General features: G+C 32.6%; 4 protein-coding genes across 11 annotated transcripts; 3 read left to right on the forward strand and 1 right to left on the reverse strand.

Annotated features, from left to right (window-relative positions):
• Positions 1–2,262: 2,262 nt before the first annotated feature.
• Positions 2,263–8,874, forward strand: LOC108326459 (alpha-L-fucosidase 2). The gene is made up of 10 exons (XM_017559976.2): positions 2,263–2,668; positions 3,443–3,588; positions 3,894–4,786; positions 4,999–5,131; positions 5,339–5,497; positions 6,158–6,382; positions 6,466–6,567; positions 6,729–6,864; positions 7,425–7,620; positions 8,200–8,874. The coding sequence occupies exons 1-10, from the start codon at positions 2,374–2,376 to the stop codon at positions 8,513–8,515; spliced, it is 2,601 nt and encodes an 866-aa protein (XP_017415465.2). The 5' UTR covers positions 2,263–2,373; the 3' UTR covers positions 8,516–8,874.
• Positions 8,875–10,371: 1,497 nt separating this feature from the next.
• On the forward strand, positions 10,372–12,726 carry LOC108324903 (uncharacterized). 8 transcript variants are annotated; one of them, XR_001831795.2, is made up of 5 exons: positions 10,372–10,621; positions 10,794–10,954; positions 11,219–11,288; positions 11,800–11,817; positions 12,384–12,726. XR_001831795.2 is itself a non-coding variant. In XM_017557848.2 (4 exons), the coding sequence occupies exons 1-2, from the start codon at positions 10,467–10,469 to the stop codon at positions 10,942–10,944; spliced, it is 306 nt and encodes a 101-aa protein (XP_017413337.1). In that variant the 5' UTR covers positions 10,372–10,466; the 3' UTR covers positions 10,945–10,954; positions 11,800–11,817; positions 12,384–12,726. The 8 variants fall into 8 exon arrangements, 4 of the variants coding, with proteins under 4 accessions (XP_017413337.1, XP_017413338.1, XP_017413334.1 ...); XR_001831796.2 differs by having other exon boundaries at positions 10,373–10,621; positions 10,794–10,912; XR_008247806.1 differs by lacking the exon at positions 11,800–11,817.
• A 4,231-nt stretch (positions 12,727–16,957) lies between these two features.
• Positions 16,958–18,135, forward strand: LOC108325179 (zinc finger protein 7). The gene has a single exon (XM_017558201.2). The coding sequence runs from the start codon at positions 17,162–17,164 to the stop codon at positions 17,738–17,740; it is 579 nt and encodes a 192-aa protein (XP_017413690.1). The 5' UTR covers positions 16,958–17,161; the 3' UTR covers positions 17,741–18,135.
• A 544-nt stretch (positions 18,136–18,679) lies between these two features.
• On the reverse strand, positions 18,680–22,881 carry LOC108324212 (TIP41-like protein). Its single transcript, XM_017557076.2, has 8 exons — positions 22,629–22,881; positions 22,235–22,420; positions 21,920–22,010; positions 21,608–21,718; positions 21,161–21,220; positions 21,015–21,056; positions 20,619–20,747; positions 18,680–19,035 (listed from the first exon to the last, which is right to left on the reverse strand). Exons 1-8 carry the CDS (start codon positions 22,772–22,774, stop codon positions 18,931–18,933), a joined length of 870 nt encoding a protein of 289 aa, XP_017412565.2. The 5' UTR covers positions 22,775–22,881; the 3' UTR covers positions 18,680–18,930.
• Between the last annotated feature and the right edge of the window lie 406 nt (positions 22,882–23,287).

The following is a 23,287-nucleotide window of genomic DNA, read 5'->3' on the forward strand; positions in this document are numbered from 1 at the left end:
TATACAAATAATACTGGTTTTATGAAATGAGTTGACAATTCACAATATAATGCATCTTCTTTTCAATTTTCCCAGATACGAGTTAGTTGAGTATTGACTTACTGCAAATGCAAAACTGTTTGGTAGTAGGTGTACACGTCTACATGTTCCTTTTAAAAATTATAATAAAGCAAACATTCATAAAGAGAAAAACTACCTTGTCAATTCACATATGTAATTTAGTCCGCAAGTAATAAAAAAATTATTTTGTCAATCCATTATCTTTTTAATCGATTATATGAAATAAATTCTATACGAAGGGAGAAACATTTTTAAAACAATTAATTTAATTTAAAAATTCATAATTTTATATTGCATCTCAAAGAATAGGAAAAAACTTAACATTATTTTATAGAACATTTGATGGAGTTTCTCTCAAAAAAGACATCGAGAGTGAATATTGGATAGCTGTCATGGCTCTCCCACACCTTTCACAACTCCCATCACATGCAAATCATAATATATCCCATTTTTTACCCAACAAAGAAACAAACACCATTTTTCGAGGTTGATGTCATATTATCTATTACTATATCAAACTATTATACACTTTAGTCCCACTGTTGGATTCTAAAACGTGGGAATTTTTTTAAATCACCCATTATTAAATTTACAATTCTGAATTTTATTTTCTATGGTATTTTTTACTGTTAAATTTATTTTTATCGTTTTTATACGACTTGTTAGATATTTTAGCACTTGAATTTTTTTTATATAAATTATTAGTTAATTAAATAAGACATTTTTAATAACATATAAGTTAGTAAGATTTGTTAAGTTGAGTAGTAGTTGTTGTGGGGGGTGGGTTCCCAGAAAAATACGCAGTCAGTGTGGACCAGCAAACGCGTGTCTAATTTAAAGCAGTCGCTGTTACTTCTGTTCACTTACAGCTAATTTTGATTAGTTGCTTTATCATTTCATATCATATTATTAATTCATGTAATATAAATTATTTGAAACAAAACAATTAAAGAAAATAAATTCGATTTTAAATATAAAAAAGTATATTCAAAAGGGAATACAATATTGTATATTTTTTTTTATTGCGAATAATCTTTTAAACCAAATATATCATTGAAACAAGTGATGGATTTTTTTTCTCCTTTATATCTATACTTTAATATCATGAAATGCTTTTTATTTTAATTAAATGATAAGAAATCAGACAAAAATCCCTTTGAGTTATTTATCTACACGAATTTTTTTCATATTTATTTTCCAAATTTTATCTTTAAATAAAAGTTTTTTTTAAAATTAAAGTAATTATTTTATCCTTTAAATGATTTTTTTTAAATTTCACTATTTTTATTTGGTTTTTTAAACTTAACTGTTTTTTGAAAATATTATAAAAAAATTATTTATAATAAACTTATAAAAAAATAATATTTAATTTTATAGTTATAATAATAATAATAATAATAATAATAAATTTATTATTTTTTGTTATCATAAAGAAAAGTGGATACAGCTTCTTTCTATGATATTTTTATTATCATAAAGAAAAGTAAATTATTTAATTTTTAAATTAAAATAATTATTTTATCTTTAAATAGTTATTTATTTAAATTGAATTATTCTTTTAAACTAAACTATTATCTACAATAAAAAATTAATATAATAAGTAAATCATATTATTCATTAAATTTCATCATTCGTTTGATCCATATAATTTTTTTAATTTTTAATTTTGTTTTTTATAGAAAATTGCAATTTTAGTATCTATACCCGATTTAAAATTTATTTTAATCGACACTGTTAATCTTGAATAAGAAAACAAAAGTTTTATTAGTCTATAAAAAAACGTAACATTATCATAATAGTTTTCTAAAATATAAAATTGAAATTAGTTATTTTAGTTCCCAGTTGATTTTTTTTCTTTGAAAAAGCTTAGATATATTTTTGTTCTTCAAAAGTTTAATTTTTTTGTATTTACTCTCCATGAAAATTTTATTACGATAAAAAAAAATTTAAGTATAAAAAGGAAATTTAAAAATATTTAAAAAATCAACATAAAATAAAAATGGAATACAAATAAGTATTTTAAATTAAATAACTATAAATAATTTTAAAAAATACATAAGTTATTGGCTCAGAGACTATAATTTATTTAGCAGAAGAACTAAAAGGAGTGAAAGTTTCAGGGTTTTTTTAATGTTATTAATTGTAAATATTGAAATAAAAAGCGTACAATAAATAAATTTGCAATTTCCTCTGACTGGGGGAATGAATGTTAAAATAGTGAGAAATCTGAAGAAGTAGAAGACAAGGTACAATAATTTGTGGTATAAAATAGTATGTGAAAACTGAGTGTGAAGAAGTTCATTCAGAGTAGAGATGCCAACAGCTATGAAGGTTCTTATCCACCGACTTCTGATGTCCTTCGTCTTCTCTTGCTTACTGTGTTGGGCAATGCAAGATGGAGTACGGGCTACTATGCGCAGCACCCCACAGAGTACGTGGTGGAAGCCACTTTCAACCAATGCAGGGGATGATGAGTCTCCTCCAAGGCCCTTGAAGGTTACTTTCGCTGGGCCTGCAACTCACTGGACAGATGCCATCCCCATTGGCAATGGCCGTCTCGGTGCCATGGTTTGGGGTGGCGTACCCTCCGAACTTCTCCAGCTCAATGGTATTCTTGCTTTCAAACTCTAATCTGGAAAACTTTCGCTTTAATTGTCGTTACTTCGATCCAAAGGCCAATGAAAGTGATGTTGTTGTTATATGGTAGTCATAAGAGTTTTAAACTATGTTTTATTTCCCCGTTTATTAATTTTTTATACCCTTTATCACTATCTGACCCTGTATAAGTTACATTCTTAAAATTCACCGTGTTTGTGATTAATGATGTGAACGACAAAACACACCTGCGTATTGTCCTTAATTCCTTCAAGATCTTTGTTGGAATACAATTGTACGTACGGGACTTGAGTCCCGATTTTTAGAAGTATGGCATTCTGGTGTGGGGTTTGCTCTCCACTTAGAAAGGGTGTTTTTTCTGGTGTGGTTTTACTGAGGTTCTTTTCTTTGGATAATTTTTTTTTGGTTAAAGACCTGTAAGAATAAAAAATAATGAAGAGAAGTGAATTAAGTTTCTTTCATGAGCTCAAACTAGCTATCATTAAATTAATTTATAAAAACTTTCTTATTAGTTTTAATCAGGTGGAAACTAAAATTAGCTTATGAGAGGAATTAGTTCTTTTTTTTCTTCTTATTTTCTTCTTCTGTAAGTATTTTTTTCGTCTAATGGGTGACACTATAGGCATTTGTACTTGAGAACTTATATAAGTGGGATGAAATGCGAGGACATGGTCATGGTTTACTATTTTATGCAAGGTGAAACGAATGAGCTACGTCTCTCTCTTTCCTGAAGCATTCTAATGTGAAGATTTAAATTTTCTTGTAGAGGACACACTTTGGACTGGGATCCCTGGAGACTACACCAACAAAAGTGCTCCACAAGCACTGGCTGAAGTCAGAAAGCTCGTTGATGATAGAAAATTCTCTGAAGCTACCGCAGCAGCTGTCAAGTTGTCAGGAGAGCCTTCCGATGTATGTAATATGTCACAATTCATATAACCATCCTTGCTCTAAGTTTCAAAGAACTACATTCTATTTACTGAACCGATGTCAGGGGTTGACAACCCGGTAATATGATATATGAACAGTGGAATCTGATTAGGTGCTATTTTCTACAATACAAATCTCATAATTTTATTATTCAACTAGTAATCCATTCATTCCCCCAGGCCCCCTTTTAAATGTGTGCTAATTGGTGCTCTCATTTGTGCATGAGTCAAGGAAGCTTTATACAATCTTGGTACTCATTTTCCTAACTGTTATTTTTTGACATGAAGGTATACCAACTTCTCGGTGATATCAAGATAGAGTTTCATGATTCCCATCTTAAATATTCAAAGGAGTCTTATTACAGGGAGCTGGATTTGGATACTGCTACCGCAAAAGTAAAATACTCTGTGGGTGATGTAGAATTTACTAGAGAGCATTTTGTTTCTAGTCCAGACCAAGTAATAGTGACAAGGTTATCTGCAAGCAAACCTGGGTCATTATCATTTACAGTGTATTTTGATAGCAAAATGCATCATGATTCAAGGATAAGTGGCCAAAATCAGATAATAATTGAAGGGAGATGTCCTGGTAGTAGGATCCGACCGAGACTGAATTCAATTGACAATCCAATGGGGATTCGGTTTTCTGCAGTTTTTGATATGCAGATTAGTAACGGGGTTATACAAGTTTTAGATGATAGGAAGCTAACAGTTGAAGGTTCAGATTCGGCTATTTTGCTTTTGACAGCTTCTTCTTCCTTTGATGGCCCATTTACTATGCCTGAAGACTCAAAGAAGGACCCTACTTCTGAGTCCCTCAGTAAAATGAAGTCCGTGAAAAGTTTTTCTTATGCTGATCTTTATGCACGACACATAGATGACTATCAAAATCTATTTCACCGCGTCTCATTGCAACTCTCTAAAAGCTCAAAGACTGTTTTGGGAAAATCTGTTTTCTTCAAAAGGCAGTCAGTTTCCTCCCAAACAAACATCTCTCAAAAGGAAGGTGACACCATTCCAACTTCAGCAAGAGTCAAATCTTTTCAAACTGATGAGGACCCTTCCTTTGTTGAGCTTTTGTTTCAATATGGTCGATATCTCCTAATCTCTTGTTCACGTCCTGGATCTCAGGTGGCAAATCTACAGGGTATCTGGAACAAAGATGTTGAGCCTGCATGGGAGTATGTTTTCCCTTCTCTTTTTCATCCCTCATCTAGCAATAAATAAATAAATAAATAAATAAATAAAAAGGAAATTGTATACTATAGTTTTTTGTTTATAAGGTTGCGTAGAGTTTTCGCATGGATATGAAGTATTAAATATAGTATGTAGAAGTACTTTCACGAACAATTGCTATGAGTTTGTAATTTGTCTCTTTTTGTACTTCATCCAGTGGTGCTCCTCACTTGAACATTAATCTTCAAATGAATTATTGGCCAGCCCTTTCTAGCAACCTACAAGAGTGTCAAGAGCCCTTATTTGATTTCATTTCGTCTTTGTCAGCCAATGGTAAAAAAACTGCAAAGGTATTTTGTTCTTTTCCCTCTTGCTTTCATATTATTCTTGGCATTGTATTTAAGAAAGAGATCCACCCTTTCCGCTATTAGTAACTTTATATCCTTTATAGCAAAACAAGAAGACAAGAAGATATAGTCTACCGTATTACCATTTGCCCACCATGCCCTGAATTTTATATGCTCTATCCATATTTTCCTTTGATCTTTTGCATACAGGTGAACTATGAAACAAATGGTTGGGTTGCACATCAAGTTTCTGACATATGGGCTAAAACATCACCAGATAGAGGTGAGGCTGTTTGGGCTTTATGGCCTATGGGTGGAGCTTGGCTTTGTGCCCATTTATGGGAGCATTATACTTATACAATGGACAAAGTAAGTTCAGATCTTTCAGTAAAGTATCTAAGCCTCGATTTAAAAGTATTGACTCAAAACTGATCTTGTGAAACGAGTTGTTTATACTTGTACAGTTGCCTATTCAGACGGATTAATTTTAGATAGCTATTGAAATTATTGATGATGAACTGTTATACTTGTACAGTTGCCTATTTCATGAATGCAATTGTCTGCTTCTATTTTCATGGCATAACTATGTGTTGGACCTGAAATATTGAAAGAGGTTATTCATCTTCATATCATGATAGGGTTCTCTATATGACCAGTTGATCTATTTTTTGTTATTATGATTTATGAACTCAATATAATTTCAAAATTGATACAAATCCAAATATTGCCTTGTTCAGCTGTGACAATTAATAATTCCAGGGAGCAACATACTGTTTTCAACAACCAACAACTTCAATTATAGATTTCAAGTTTCATTTAAGGATGGAACTTATTTACTGCTATTATTACCAATGAACCTTTGAGGTTATAAATATAGACTAGTTATTAGATACCCATTATCATGGCACATATAGCTATATTTTTCCTGTAAATGTTATATTAGTAAATGTATCTGTTTTGTGTAGTATCTTGTGTGTATTAATTACTAGGTAAGTGATGGTTGATTTTGTTTTATTTTTTTTACATTAGGATTTTCTTAAAAATAAAGCATACCCTTTGTTGGAAGAATGTGCATCATTTTTGTTGGATTGGTTGATTGAAGGCCGTGGTGGATTATTAGAAACTAACCCATCAACTTCACCAGAGCACATGTTCACTGCACCAGACCGAAAGCCTGCTAGTGTGAGCTACTCATCAACCATGGACATTTCAATCATAAAAGAAGTTTTCACTATAATCATTTCTGCCGCTGAGGTGAGAATGATCTTAATACTCAAACCAATACTAGTTTCATATTATCCCAATTTTGTCTTGGTCACTAAATATCTGAAAAACAGGTTTTGGGAAGACACGATGACGCAATCATCAAAAGAGTCACTGTGTATCAGTCTAAGCTTCCTCCGACAAAACGTTCTAGAGATGGTTCCATTATGGAATGGGTAAGAAATTATATTTATTATCTGTATTCCTTCCTTCCATCCATTTAATATCCATTTGGCCAGTTCTTGTCATCTGATATTTTGTTCTGATTTGCAACGAACAAGTTTGACCGTTTGCCAGCAATTCCATGTTTACTATAGCGCCTTATTTTATTTTTCAGGCAGAAGATTTTGAGGACCCAGATGTACATCATCGACATGTTTCACATCTGTTTGGACTATTTCCAGGGCACACGATTAGTCTTGAGCAAACTCCAGTCCTCTGTAAAGCTGTGGAATCTAGTCTAATTAAAAGAGGTCTTGTATGAGAACTTTATGAGCTAAAATCATTCAAGAGATAATATTTTTTTCATGCAATATGTCTGGAACTTATTCATTATGTTGAAATTTCAGATTCTTAGATAAGTTGAAACAGCCATATATAATTATTAATAGGTTTAATTACTCATTTCCCCCCCATAAATTTACAACTTTTAGTCTCTATACTTAAAAATGATTTTCCATTTAGTAACTAAACTTTTGATGATCATTTTAATTCTTTTTAGTCTCTGAGACTAACACGGATTAAAAATGGTTGTATAGTAATTAAAACACTCTCTAATAGTTGTCTTTTTGCTTATGAATAGCTGAAGTGATTTTTTGTGTTGAGACTAGAGAGATTATTTTCAACTATGTGTCAGCTTAAAGCCTCTCTAGTTAGTTTAGTTGACGACTGTAACGGTTCTCCAGGAATTATTTTTACTTCTACGAAAGCAGGGATTAGTATGTTTATGTTCAACCTTATATAGGACGAGATACATAATGTAAATCTGTGTTCTTTTTCGTTCAATAGTAAACATTCTCACTCTGTATTACAGGAGATGATGGCCCAGGATGGTCGACAACTTGGAAAGCTTCATTGTGGGCACATCTTCATAATAGTGAGCATGCGTATCGTATGATAAAACACTTGATTGTCTTGGTAGACCCTGATCATGAAAGTGATTACGAAGGAGGACTTTATAGCAACCTGTTCACAACACATCCCCCTTTTCAGATTGATGCTAACTTTGGGTAAGGCTCAATTTTTTGTAAGGACTGTAAGGTATCTTGTCAATTGCACTTTCATCACTTAAAAAGCTTGGGCTGTATATTTTTTCTCTCTCATATCTGGGTAAGGAAGGAGTAGTTCTGCTGTTGCAGAAACTGTTAAGTTTCAATACCAAGAAACTAAGTAGAATTTCAATTTCTATACGTCATGTTAAGGCTTCAACTTTTGTTTCATGCGTTCCCTGTTTTTTGATAAATCTGCCTACTGATGCAAGTTTTTTCCCTGTTTTTAAACATTTGTGTGGTTATCATATCTTGTTGAATATATACCATTGCATCTTGTCAACATTATAACCCAGGACTTCCCTTAATTTCTTCTATAACATCTTACACAGCATAACTGAGCAATTCCATAACTGTGAAAAAATTCATTACATTCTAAATCTTTAAGTGGACCCCTCAGGAATAGTAGTATTGTGTTTACTTCACCCATATTCTTGGTAGTTAAATGCACAAATAGAAACGTAGCCTGGATGAGACTATTGCTTTAGCTTTAGCAACCACGTGAACTCCTGATAGAAAAAAAACTCTTTTTGGTGGCAGTTTTTCTGGAGCAATAGCAGAAATGCTTGTTCAAAGCACAATGAAGGACCTTTACTTGCTTCCGGCATTGCCACGCGATAAATGGGCCAATGGTTGTGTGAAAGGATTGAAAGCTCGTGGCGGGGTAACAGTCAACATTTGCTGGAAAGAAGGAGATCTACTTGAAGTTGGGCTTTGGTCAGAAAAGCTGAATTCCCAAGTAAGACTACATTATAGAGGAACCGTGGTCTTAACAAGTTTATCACCTGGCAGAGTTTACTCATATAATAACCTATTGAAGTGCGTGAAGACATACTCTCTCCCTCAGAAAAATTAATCCTTCGATATTCTAATAATACTTCTAAGTAACAGGTATTGCTTTTTGCAATTTGTCATGGGTTCAATGTTGGATGCAGTTTACTGGATCAAGATACATTTATCTTGCTTCCAAAGATTATTCTTTTCATATAGCCGCTGAGGATGTAATTTAACCAATATTTTGTTTTCATTGATGCATTTGTTTTATGGTTTGATGCGTAAAATCTGTGTAATGCTGTTGTCATTTTAGTATTCAACTTCACTCGAATTCAATGGATCATAGATATTCTGCTGATCGTGAATATGTAGAGGGATGTTGTCTAGGTGTTTATGTTTGAATATGAATTGGGAGAATTAAAAAGGGTTTATTTCCAATCAGCATTCTTTTTCTTTCCTCCTCAATGTGTATTGGAATTTGCTGCATGGAAGTTTATTAAGCATATTTCAAATTTTTTTTTATCTAAACTAAACACAGGTCAGGCTTTCCAAATTAGAGTTCAGGTTGAGCAATGTGACTTTGTCATGGCTCTCATTTTCCCAAGAGCTTTTAAGAATGTAAATAATAATAAAAGAAAGACTAGAGTGCGCTTTTACCAATATAAATAATACACTTTTGAGATTATAATATATGGAAGTGTAATGCATGAGAGGTTCCACAAGAAAATTGTGGAATGTATAAAGAAAAATTCCTTTTTGTAGATGATAAGTTAAATAGATTAAAAAAGTCATAAGTTAAGTGCATGATATACAAACTAATAAAAAATGTAAGATTATCAGAATAATAAGATTTGATCATGTTATTTAATTAAAATTTAGTTTTATTTTAATACTTTTGCATATTATTAAGCTGAACTTTTAATGCATTGTTGAGACGGGAGACACGTAAAAGATAAATCATAATGAGACTAGAAAAAGTTTAGAAAATGAGTGGTCTGTGGTGTTTAAAATTATTTGGATTTAAGAAATAGACGGAGAAAAAATGTTTATTAATTTTTTTATTTGGATGGGAAGCTTAAGGAAATTAAGCAATTTTTATTGTAAAGATGTCAATGACTTTTGCATTCATAGTTTTAAATTTTAATTAAATATTCAATTGAAGTAATATATATAAATAAATTATACAAAAAAAATTGGATAAAAATGATCCTGACCTGATTGATACCGGTCATTATTAATCATAACTATTAATAAAAATTATTCTTCTTTATATTGTAACTGTTTCTAATATACATAATTCCTTACTAATTTTAACTTTACTAATATAACTAATTTTATTATTTTTATTCTTTAACTAAGTATTATACTTGTTTTTGTAAATTTAATTAACTACTTACAATAAAACAAATTAATTATAATAAAATTATAAAAACTATTTTATAAATATAATGTATGAACATATTTTTAATAAGTTTAATAAAGAAGTATTTTAATAATTATAATACTTTTTATTTTTGTTATTAGTAAAAATAGACTCGAATGTATTCATATAAACATGTGTTTTTACTAATGTAAATAATATGGATAAAAATGATTAAAATTTATGTAATGGGAAAAACTAGTTTAAAGCAAGTTGAATTAAAATTTTCCTAAATAGTTTTGGAGAAAAAAAATCAGCATTTTCTCAAATTGAAACTAGTTTATTTATATATTAATTAGTAAAAATTCTTTCACGTAGTTTTCTCAAAATTATATTGTAAATTATACAAAAATTAATTTAGGTTAAAATAAAAGTTTATTTATCATGCTTTCTTTTAGAAACATTTATGGAGTTTATAAAAGAAAAATGTCCAAAAAAAATTAGAGAAAACCGTTACAAGGTTAAAAATCGGAAGCAACTGAAAGCGACATCGTTTTATATTCTCCATGATATACCTAAGCAAAGCAAAACCTATGATTCTCACACTCACTCAATAGACCAGCCACCACTCCTAACCCTTGCAAAGCCCTAAAACATCTCAGATTGGATTGCAATGGCTTGGCGTTCTGGTTCTCTCTCTCGTTCCTTAATGTCCACAGCTAGGGCTTCTCTCCGGCCGTCGGCGCCGTCATCCCTTCCCCGCCTCCGTCCACCTCCAGTCACTGCCCCTCGCGTCCAGTCCCGCCGCTTTTCCATGCCGGCTACCAGGTTTCGCTTTTCGCCGATTTTCTGTGTCTTCTTATTTAACGATAACTAAAATGATATCGTTTCAAAACGAATTGCTAATCTGCCATCGTTTTAATTTCTTCAATTTGGAATTAATTTTGTAATTTGTTGCATTCTGAATTATATTGAGAATTTGTATTTTCTTTTTTATCAGGAATCTGGGGCAATTGGGCTGCACACAATCACTTTTACCTCTGCAAAGTACAATGGCTATTACCTGCATGACGTCACACGTTGCTGTCAGTGCTCGTGCCTGTTGCGAGCTGTCCCATGGTACCTTCCGTCGTTCTTGTCAAGATCGCTAGTAGTCTCTTTGTGAGTCTTGCTGGTTCTAGGATGCATGAAAATTGAGAATGTGAAAATGGTTTATGTTGTTTTGTTTTTAAGCATATCATTCCATTGCCTCACCCAAAAATCTTACTAATGTTCTGGATTATATATAAAAGCCTTATATTATAGGAATGATGGATGGTAAATTTAGGCAGTCTTTTGTTGCTTTATGCGAAGACATGAGTTGGGTAGAATTTGTGAGTTTGTCTAGCTTGGCTCATAAGAAGGTATTAAGATTCAAATTTATAGGGAATGGAAAAGATGGGTGATGCGCCAGGACATTGATCATCTTCCAATGGCGAGAGAAGAATGCTGCATAGTAGGTTCTTTTTTTGTTTTCCTTCGTTCAAAATTATAAATTCAGTAATGTTTTCGGTTAAACCATATAAAAGTGATTGGTTATTCTTGGAGATGAACTGAGGCAGTAGTCAGATAAGCAAGTGTTTTTTTTGAGTTATTTGCTTTGAGCGTGCATTTTGTCTATCTATTGCTTGGATTCTTCATTATTAATTTCAGTATGGAAAAATCTCACGCGTTGAGCAGTTATTGTATCTTATTTTACTTTTGCTGGCCTTTCTATTCAATTGTTTTTTACCCAAATATAAAATATTTTACGGTTTTCAACAAGATTTGCGGAGGCTTCCCACCAAAAATCACTTGGATGAACTATTTGAGCATTTTTTTTGTCAGTTTATTGAATTCCATGCACACGTTTGCTTAGTTTACCAGAAATAAAATCCATGCCAGAGTCATCCTTGAAATGGCTGTATGTCCAGCCCTTTCATTAGTTTTATAATGCTACTAATGAGTAAACTACATTCCTTTCACAGGTGATCCTGATTCCTGAGGTGAGGTTCTAAGTCCCCATTGATTATTTTGGTTAAAAAAACTAAAATACCTCCTTGACCCAACTTCAAATCCTTTGCTCTGAAAGATGAGATTTTTATGCTAAAGAGATTGCTGCCTTGAAATTCTTCCTACGAAGACAATTTGAAAGTCTCGGGCAGCTAAGCATGGTTGTCAAAAACCACAGTCTGTCCTTTCATGTAAAGGATGATTACAACCTTGGCTTGTTCCTTTATATGATAAGTGTTCTCCAAGTATTTTTATCATAAAAAGGAACATGTCGAGATTGCTTACTACTACTTTTAGTTGTTGCATTCTTAGTTCGTCATAGTATTTACTGGCTTATCACCACAGGCATTTTTGGAAATTCTTGCTATTTTGGCGGTTTCAATATAACAGATACAATGCATGCACACGGGAATATATAATTTCCGAAAAACAATGTCCTTTGTGTAATGAAAACTCGCGAGCAAAATAATCTGAATGTCTGGTTGAGCAATATTGTCTAAAATCTTTAATGCCATGTAATCTCAGACTTACGCTGTTATGATTTCCTTTGCTCTTGCAGGTACGTGAGGAAGCTGTTGAACTTTCATAGTTGCCTTTGAGGATACGGGTGGCCAATAATTATGAGTAGTGTTTTCTGCGAAGTAACAGTTGTTGGACTGTCGAATTAGACTCATCGGTTATGTTATTATCATCTGTGGTACTTATTCAACACTGAAAACCATTTTTCTCCCCAAATCCGAACAACATTCAGGATTAGTTCTTTATTCTTCTTGTATCCGGCTTTGTTTAATTGCTGTACATTTTTGGTCTTTTAAATATTTTTCGAAATAATGCCTGTGGTTGATCACTTATCAAGCAATGCACTAAATTAGCCATGAACGAGTTTTCTTGGCCCTTATTGCAGACAACTTGTATCAAATTATAATCGAAGTAGAAGTTATGTTGGTTGATCTTAAACTAAGATTAATGGTAGTTTACATCATTGAGGAATTTTAGTTATGCAATTTTTTGGAAGGCAATTAAGCTTGTATTTTTAATGATATGTTTAATCATTTTCTTGGACATGTTATTTGTTTCAATTGATTCTAGTGTCATACATGAATTAAACTTTATATATTTGTTTTTTACTTTGAAATTATATTATATTTAATAAAACATTAACATTTGATCAATCAATTATAGCTTTAATGTATAAAAGCATAAAAAAGATGTTAATCTACAAATATAATAAATTTATTATGCTTTTACTGTAAAAGTTTACACGATAGTAATACAGAGTTAAGCTGCAAACAAGTCTTATACTTTGCAGTATTTTTCCTAGTTTACTCTTTATTAACTTTGTGACGCATGAATAGTCTCTGTCTTGATATTTGTATTTTTAAAGTATTTGTTCTTGTCTAAATATTTGTATGACCGTGTAGATTTGGATGAGTAGTAAATTTGAATCACTATGTAAATATTAAAAGCTGCCGCAGCGAAATTAATAAAGTATTCTTAATCATCCAAGTAAAATTACCCAACAGCAAGTACAGAATTCCAATAGGACAACTAACTAAAAATAACAACACAACTGTTAAATTATATGTCCAAAATCTTTCAAAAAATAGGAAATGTTTTTTATTTACAAATTTACTGAACACAAATAAGATTTTTGAAGCGTCCATTAGCATAGAAAATAAGATAAAGACTAAAATATGAAAGATAATATAAGATAAAGACTAAAATATACCAACTTAGAACGAATAATATAAGGAAGGCTAAAATATGACATTAATGTCAAAGAATTGAAATTATTCCCTTGAAAGTGGCAACTTAAAATTTCATATTTTAAAGAAAAGTCCAAAGTAATTTTATGGGATAATTACTAAGACATATTAAGCATCTAAAATATTCAATAAAATATATACCACACAAACTACACTGTTCTTTGCATCCTCAAAATTATATATCCCTCTTTAGCAGAAAATTATTTTCTTAAAGTCGAACATTAGTTGGGAGCACATATACTCACATGTATTTGTCACTTCACATGGGGGAAAGCGGGTCATGTCCATCTTTAAATAATTCCAATGAAACCTTTGATTTTTAGCAACATTAATTTATCTAACTGAACATCAACATGTGCTGCTACACTAACATGTAGTTGTCACTTAGGAGATTTTGTGTTCATCTTTAAATATCTTCTCATTTTAATGAATCTTTCGATTTTTAACAACATTAACCTGTCTTTGTAAGTAATTCTTTAATTTTCAATTAAATGAAAAAAACACACACAAGATTTTGAATTTTCATGATACTTACTATTCTCATATACATAGTAGAAGAGAACTTACTTGGATCCATTGTATAGTTCCTTCCTGTCAAATGTTCTTCCTTCACTTACTCCTCTCTAATGCTTTCTTGATGATATAGAAATTGTCAAAGATGTTTTTCTCTTTCATAGTCACAGTTTCTTTTCTTTTCAGATAACCTTACTTCGTAAAACCTTTTTCCTCTTTTATGATATTTAATCAACTTTAATAAAATACCAAAATACCCTTTATTGAAGTGAGAAAAGAGGGATTAATTTTAATAACTCTAAAATAATCCCTATAACTTATAATACTTTATATTCTAATAATCATCACATTAGAATCTGTATATCAAAGTTATACTTTAAATTACATAAACCAATCTTAAATTAATATAATTAACATTCTCCCATTCATGTGATGACTTGAAGATCTAAAACTAAACTTTAAGTGTGCACCATTCATTAGAATTATCAAGTCATCATTCTTATATGAATTGAAATGATCGGATCATGGCGGGAAAAAATCATGAACGACAATATTCCTTCCATGTATCACATAATCAAACCAACTCAACATAACTTTAATCAATCTTATACCCTTTACTTTGTTCCTTTATTGTTAAGAATGTTTTGACCTTGAAGAAGACAATTATTGTAAGTAATATTGATTTAGGACAATTCTAAAACCTTTAAATACGAGTATCTCTCTCGCTAGACAAAAAAACTTATTCATCAAACTTTAAACAATTAGATTATCTCGAGCATTATGCCTAATACACAAAGTTAAGTGAAATAAGATAAGCTTAAGGATATCATTTCATCAATCACAACAATGTAATAGTTTTACCTTCGTGAATTTGTCACAATGACAATACACATCTTATACAGCAGAATTTCCAACATACATCGTTTATTGTTCATGCATTACAGCATTCATGTTAAAATAAAAATGCTCTAAACCATAATCTTCTCTTTAACTACAATAAACAGTTAGAAGGCTGTAAACATTCAAGAATTTATCTAAAAAAATAGAAAAAGAAATGAACGTATTGAAAGTTAATACATTATTTTTTATAAATTCTATTCAAAATTTTATAAGATTAAATTAAACCAAAATTTAATTCTTTAAAAAAATTCTATGATTAATTTTGTTGTAACTTAATTGTGAGCAAAACTTTAAACTATCACTAAATATCATTTACTAACAATAGTTTTTAATTCTTTTATTTTGGTGAGTAATGTTTAAAGTGTCCGAAGAAAAGAATATCGAAAGTTTCACACCAATTTATAATATATAAGTGGATTTAAATTTTATCTTATAAATTTATTTTGTAAAATTGAGTTAGATTTAAAATTTATTTTTTAACATGATGTAAGAGTCAGGTTAGAACTATAATGTCTAATTTCACTATTGTTATAATTTAAATCTCTAAAAATTATAAAGAGAATATATGATTTAACTTGAGGTTAATCCTACAATTTAATATGATAATATGAGGGAGAGTGAAGCAACAAAATTCCTAAATTTTGGTCTAAGTCCGAAATTTAATATGTGGTTCTGTTATATTCAATCTTTCAGCATTTAGGGTAAGTATCGATGAGATTGTAATGAAAAAGTGGTGTCTTCTTTGATCAGATCATGATTAATGCGGACAAAAGAAGCAGTCATTTCTTGCATGTTTATGCAGACAAATCCATCTCATCTTTTAATTTATACAACATTTGACATCTGTACTATCTTGTTTGATGAATTTAAGTTGGACTTTCTGAATTACTATCCATCCGAAAATCCGAAGATAGAAATTATCATACGTAAATATCTGTAGCGAGAAACATAATCTGGAAATATCTCTTGCTATCCATAGTTGTTCTGGAAAGTGGAAACGAGACAGAAACCTTGACACTGTTGGATGAATTCGGTGTTATGCAATGAAGGACCAAGGACCAAACACTTTTTATCTTCAATCTACATACACTCCACAAAGCAGAGCTGGGATTGGTTGGTGAAGTGTCTTTTTCTATGATCTGTTTCAGAGAGAAAGTGTGGTGAACTGTGGGCAACCACCTTTACATAACAGGGAAACAATGAAAATTTTTCCCGTTATGACTCAGTTTAATGAGGGAAAGACCAAGTACAAGTGGCTTCTTTTAGGACCATTGAAAAAGATAAACTAAGTGCATGTGCAAAGTGGAACTTGGTGTAGTTCTTCCTTTGTGCATATGTATGCACACTCCAACTCCAAAAAGCCCCTACAAGAAAACACCCACGCAGATGCCATGGGTCAACAGGAGAAACTGTTCTGAAATAGCAATGGACCTTGCTATCCTGTTTGCAACTTTTTACAACCATTATTGGAAATAAGAAGGTACTGTTCTCCCCCACACAACATCAAATCCAAAAGCAATGAAAAGCCAACCCAACCCTACATGACATATGCATAAACTCAGAAGTCAGATCCTACTTTCACTATCAAAAGGAATATAAAAGGTGGGATGTAAAGAAATCAATTGATATAACAGTGAGCTAAGTGGATAAACATGAAGACTCCATCTTGCAAACCCCATCACATCTAATACCTATCCTACTAGAGGAAAAAGTATAGCGTATAGGATGGTGTTGGGAGCACACATGGCAGGCAGTTCAAATAAAATGAGATATGATTTTGACAAGGGATGGAATGATTTAGCATTGTCAAACTTATATTTCTATAGGTATTCCTAAGATAGCCAGGAAACGATCGAACTTTCTAAGGAGAAAAGAGGAAAAGGAAGAAAATATGATAGTGGGGAATCCTAAGCCTGATGGGAGCCAACAGTGAGATGACATAAGCATTGTTCCCTACAGAACCAAGCATCAACAGGTGGGGTTACTGATTCGGATGACAAAAAATAAAAAACATCCCATCTCACTTCCATTACACTTTGATACCCCTTTCGGTTAGTTTTTCTGCTTTTGGTCTAAACTTAAAAGGACTCCAATCAGCCTTTTTTTTCATGTATTCAACTCCCCTTGGTAATCAGAGCTATCAGAGAATTTAGGGGAAATGATGATCAAAGTAGATGAAACAATCGTATCAACAGCCAAAGAACAACCAGTTGAAGTGATGAACGGAGAAAAGGACAACTATGGAAGTGAGGATGACAACCCCAAAGAGTGGTTGAACCTGAACATAGGAGGCACTTCACTCTCAACTGTTGGAGGCCCTGATGTACAATCAAGACCAACCACTGCAAAAGTTTTTTCATGCAACTTCTGCATGAGGAAGTTCTTCAGTTCACAGGCATTAGGAGGTCATCAAAACGCCCACAAGAGGGAAAGGGGAGCTGCCAGAAGGTACCAATCTCAGAGGTCGATGACAGTAATGGGCTTCTCCATGAACACGCCAATTATGCTTCGATCACTCGGTGTCCAGCCCCATTCACTCGTGCACAAGCCATGCAGAGGTGGTACTGTGGTGGCACCAAGCTTTCATGATGCACATGCAAGGCTTGCGATGGCTTGGACGCCGTTCTCGTCAGAGGATCAAACAGATCTGGTGTGGCCAGGTAGCTTTCGCTTGGTTCCACAACAGCCCCAGCCACCACATGAGCCACTTAAGCTTGATTTAGACCTCAGACTCTGATAGTTGTTGGCCTCACCTTTGAGCTTTATCATCCTTTTTTGGCCTCAAGAGCTTGATCCTTAACATATGGAGGGGAAAAAACACAGGTAGAAGACACTTGACCTGGAAGAGTCAATAACTAAGATGATAGTACTGCATAGTATGTGCTAGGAGATTTGTAGTTTCCACTGTCTATATTTGACTACATGTTCAGCACCCGAAACCCAAATTATGACACCCTGGCTATCTATTTTAGTTCTTTTTAGTTTTGATATAATTCCCGATATGCAGTGCTCACATGCTATGTTACTGACAAAAGCTTTGCTTTTCGACCTTAAAACTCAGATTTTCATCCTGCATGTACCACAAACACTTTGTGGGTGCTAGGTACGTTCAATATAAGGATGCTTCCAACATATGTAAAGCCTCAATTCCCAATCTTAGATTTTAATTAAAGATGACAAATTCGAATGGAACTTTCCAAAACAAGGCAGTATTTACTACCAACGTCCTTGTACAGAGAAAATTCTGGATTTATTACATTGAGCTATAGTCCCTATAATTTTCATTCAAACTTCAAACAACGCATTTTTTGCCAATATTAAAATACGCGATATTCCAACTTTGCTCACCCTACGTGATGATTTATTATCATCTATCGCATACATTACTATGAAAAAACAATCGAATAGGGTAGAAAGTGACATGTACAACAACCATTTCTCTTGCTTAAGAATGGTATTTCGTGAACAAAATTCACGACGATAATAAGACAGCCAGGAAAAGCTTAAAGTGAATGCTAGTGCGAGCGCCTGCTCGGTTCCAAACATTTAACATTCTCCCAGCGAGTTTAGCTTCTTTAAAATGAAAGAGTATATACTTTAGAGAAGAACGTGAAAGCTGTAGCTGTAATAAATATAATAGTTAAAAGTGTGACCGAATGCACAAGTTTGCGAAATAGATTATAAAGTTGCTTAAATGTCAACCTTTAAGTATAACCTCTCATTTATTTCCATGTGAAATGAGTCCCTCACATTAAAATTGGATCCCCCCATCTTTCGTACAAAAACTAAACACCCAGAGCTTATCTCATAAGAAGATATTTATGGTTTCTAAATTCTAACAGCCAGGTAAAACGATGAATAAAATATGAACAACATAAGAATTTATCAGAAACCCTTCTCTGCTACGCGAATTTACAGTCTTGTAACTTAAGAGGAAATTACAAGCTTTTTGGTCGTATGCATTATGATGGGGAGCTTCTGGCTGATGAAGCTTGGATCACCATACGCACCAGAATCAAAAGGGTGATCTTGCTGCATCAATAACACAATCAAATGCAATGACAAAGGCGCTCAACAATAAGTTGTAACTTGTAAATGACAGCCACGCCAAAGAAAACTTACAGAGATAAAAGCAGTAAAAGAATATTAGGAAAGCATGGGAACAAAAAGCTAAATCTAATTTGATACAAGAAAAAATTAATCAAAGCAACTAAAACATAGTCTATCACAGCGACCGCTCACTGGGCCGGCTGTCATTGTCACAAGGCTTGGAAATAGACACATAGGATCTGGAAAGATTTTAAAGGGAAGGAGAAATAATCGAGAGATTAGATGTTTTCTCGAGGGAAAAAAACTACTATAAAGTAAATAAGAGATGTATCCATCCTTTAGTTTTAATTGACCAAGACAATGTTGTATTTTAAAATAAATTATGATAGATACACTCGTTGCTCACTAAAGAAGAGCCTGTGATTCCTTCTGTTTATTAGCAAAAAATACCAGATTAGTAAAGATATTTCGAGGAAATGCATGGCCTCGTATTCCAATCTGTCCAGACAAACAGGGACATGACAGAATAAACAAGAAAATATGACAGTCAACCTGGGACCAGCATTTTCATTTTATAAGCTTGACATTTCCCTTCTATTATTTACACATCTAATAGAACTTAAAAATCATCTTTCGTTTTTTATACTAAACCAGCACAGGAAAATTTACTTAGCATTTCTAATTCATTCCCTTCTCCACACAAAGTAGCTTGCCCTCGAAAGTAACTTCACAGTATTGGTCTCTCACATACCCAATTAGTTATTTATTGCATTCTTAGTTACTTCATTGACAGAAGATCCACCAGAAGATATCATGTATTCATTGGAGGGAATATTGTAATGCAGATTGTATTGGCTATCACATTGATAGAAGATTAACCACAAGATATTGTGTATTCATCGGAGGGAATATCATCTCTTGGAAAAGCAAGAAAATATGTGTTGTTGTTCCAGAGCAGAATTTGAATATAGATCAATGGCTTTAGACACTTGTAAACTTGTATGAATTAAACAACTCCTTCAAGAATTATAAATTTGTGATTTAAGAAGGTGAAATTGTACTATAGGCAGCCCTTAATATCACCTCCAATCCAGTGCTTCATTAGAGACCTAAACACATAGCCTTTTCTTTTAGCTTGCACTTGTACTATATATATATATATATATATATATATATATATATATATATATATATATATATATATATATATATATATATATATATGTATGTATGTATGTATAAAACACTTTCAAAAGAGGAAGATTTTTCAAAGAATCTTGGCTTCACAACCAAATTAATCCCCCTTTTGAGTTGTTGAAGCCATTTAGTTAACATTAGCACTCCATCTAGGATCTCAAACAACAAAAGAAACAAACAAACATAGTGAAGTACGAAAAGAGTAGACAAACAACCTAAAGTCCAGATTATTGACTAGATCAGCACAGATTAATAGACAAGCATCAACCCTCTTACTTTCTCTCTTTACTATGGCCAACAACAGAAAAAGAGAGTAATGTTCAGAATTAATGTAAAGAACGAAGCACAAGTGCATAGCAGAAGCTTACTGCAGACAAAGCTTGAAATGTAGATTCTCTCCAGCAACTCTCTCGAAGTACAATGGGACTTGTATGTCCACCAAACACACAATGCATACGTGTTTCTCTCAATCTAATCAGCACTCCATCAACTCTAAGCTGCATCAGTACCAGAGTATTCAGTTAAAATTCAAGTTTAGGGAAAGTGGTGATGATGCCATAAAATGGGCTGCTGACACAAGGACCCTAATCTCAATGTTTGTGAGGTATCGTAGATATTTGGCAATAACTTCCTTATTTTATAAGACCAAAATTACACTATCAACCATAAGAGTACTAGTAAAAATGAAATAACTAAATTTCTAGTGAAACATCACTTCAGACTGAAGGAAATTTCTGATTTAGGATAGAAACAGAGTAGCTCACCCAGAATCGCAACAGAAGAAACCAAGAGCTTGGCATTACTCTCTGTAAAACCAAGAAGCAATATCATCAGGCATTGGTAATCATATTAGTTTTGCATAACAACAATCAAATCTCCTATCAACAGAAGAAACCAAATTAGTGATTACCACTTTTACAGTAAGAAGTGATACTCCATTATCAGCAAGTTCATCCTCGTATAACACCACCTGTTGTTCACAATGAGGATTCATTTATTTAGGATGGAAGTAAATAACATCAAGGAAGATAATGTCGACAATTTGTTATATGTAAGGCACTCAGAAGTAAAACAAGAGCATATTCATTTAGGATTTTTTGTTTTTGACTATCATTAATATATAGCCGATTTCACTAAACTATTTCACATGTGCAGACTAACAGCATGATCAATTTCTAAAAACGAAACACTATACTAAAGAACTAATAAGGATGTTATTTATATCTTTTTCCTTTCTTTCACTTAGTTCTTGCCTCATGAACCACGCAAAATTGTTTCTCATAGAGACATTACAATACAAAAGCAGTTCTGTGCACAGAAATTTGCTAAGCAATCATTCAATGTATTCATTACAGACCTCATCATAGAAAAGTATGGGCTCTTTGGATGCAAGTGCTGCTACATCAATTTGATCCTTGCAGTCTTCCCAAAGGATATCACTGGTTTCCTTCGATATCTCTCCCTCATTCTACCATAAATAAATATATCTTAAATAAAGCATAAATAAAATACTAATTCAAGTTTCCTGGTTTCCTTATAACAAAAAATAATCAATATGTGGCAGTGGGCATAAAAAAACTCACGTAGAATTGTACTGGTGACTCATATATAAAAAATGGCATTCAGGAAGACAGCTTAGTCTGTAGAAAAACAAAGAAAGAATGCGTACCACATCTTTATCAATCTCAATATTGCCACTTCCACAATAAGGTGTTGTAAAGGTGTAGTCGTAATCTAGTATTACTTGCTGAGAGGGCTTGCTGCACATTTCCCCCAAAAGAATGTGAGACTAACTAACACAACGGTAATTCAGACATTTACACATCCTATTCAATGGGAGGGGTAGACTGCACGAACAATTACCAGGCAGTTTCATACTAGATACAAATCTCTTGCAAGAAAGAAAAGACGAAATGAACCTAAGCAATGTCATTTGAATTTTGAGCAATGCATAAATATGAAAGTGAACATGCCAACAGCTTACCTTCTAAATTTCCACTTAGCAGCTGCAGGAACTTCAACTGGCGGCAAGGCTTCCTGTTTCCAGCCACAAAGAGCATCAAATGCATTAAAGTGAATTCTGGTGCCACTGCTAAAGTGTCTCAGAATTAAAGTGTTCTCCCCGAAAACCATTTCTGGTAAATGAGACGTGTTGAGTTTCTGTTCCCACCTGAAAAGCACACATCCATCATCAAATCGAAGTTCTTTGATATTTCTTCAAAAATATCAACGGCCAAAACATGATGAGGACGCTGAAGCTTGTAAAAGCAACACTAGAACACAACTTCTTCTTCAATAAAATAAAGTACAACTGAATAAAAAGTTTTCCGAATTAGAATTACAGAAGCTAGGTTAAGTGTGATGCGATAATCACTCACTCCTGGATGGCGGAAGAGTTCAGTATAGAGTGCCTCCGAGTCTCGATCGACCAACCACTGATGCGAATGCCTCGTCGGCCATCGTCGGCGAAGAGCTCGGCGCCGGCGGCTTTCAAGTTGTTCTCGTCGACTTCCAAATCCATCATCGCCTTCGGGTTTCAACTCACTGGGTGATTCCCGAGTTACAGTCACAGAGACTCTCTTTTAAGAATTGGGTATTAGAAATGGGCCTTCCGGTCAGCCACATACCTTGCCTTTTGTACTTCCATAATTTCTTGCTATACAGAAAAACAATCAAAATAATTTTGTTATTTTTTTATTTTCTGAAAATAAAGCCCATAATATATTAAAATTTACAAATTATTCAGAAACATTCTAAAAGTACATTTTAAAACAAATGTTTCGTAATTGATTCCAAAATATACTTATGGAATTAATTTTTAGAGTAATTTTAGATAAATTTTGAAATTTTAGTTGTAGAAATATAAAATTTAAAATTGTTATAGTACAAAACATTTTATAGTATTTCTCCACACTTTTGTGAAATGTTAAACAGAAAATAAGATTGATATTAGACAGTGACAAAAAAAATTAAACATAGTATAAAAAACAAAATTCATATACATATTTTAGATTGAGAGTTATATCAAATACTTTTA

This window comes from Vigna angularis, chromosome 3 (genome assembly GCF_016808095.1).
Source record: "Vigna angularis cultivar LongXiaoDou No.4 chromosome 3, ASM1680809v1, whole genome shotgun sequence".
Classification (NCBI taxonomy): domain Eukaryota; kingdom Viridiplantae; phylum Streptophyta; class Magnoliopsida; order Fabales; family Fabaceae; genus Vigna; species Vigna angularis.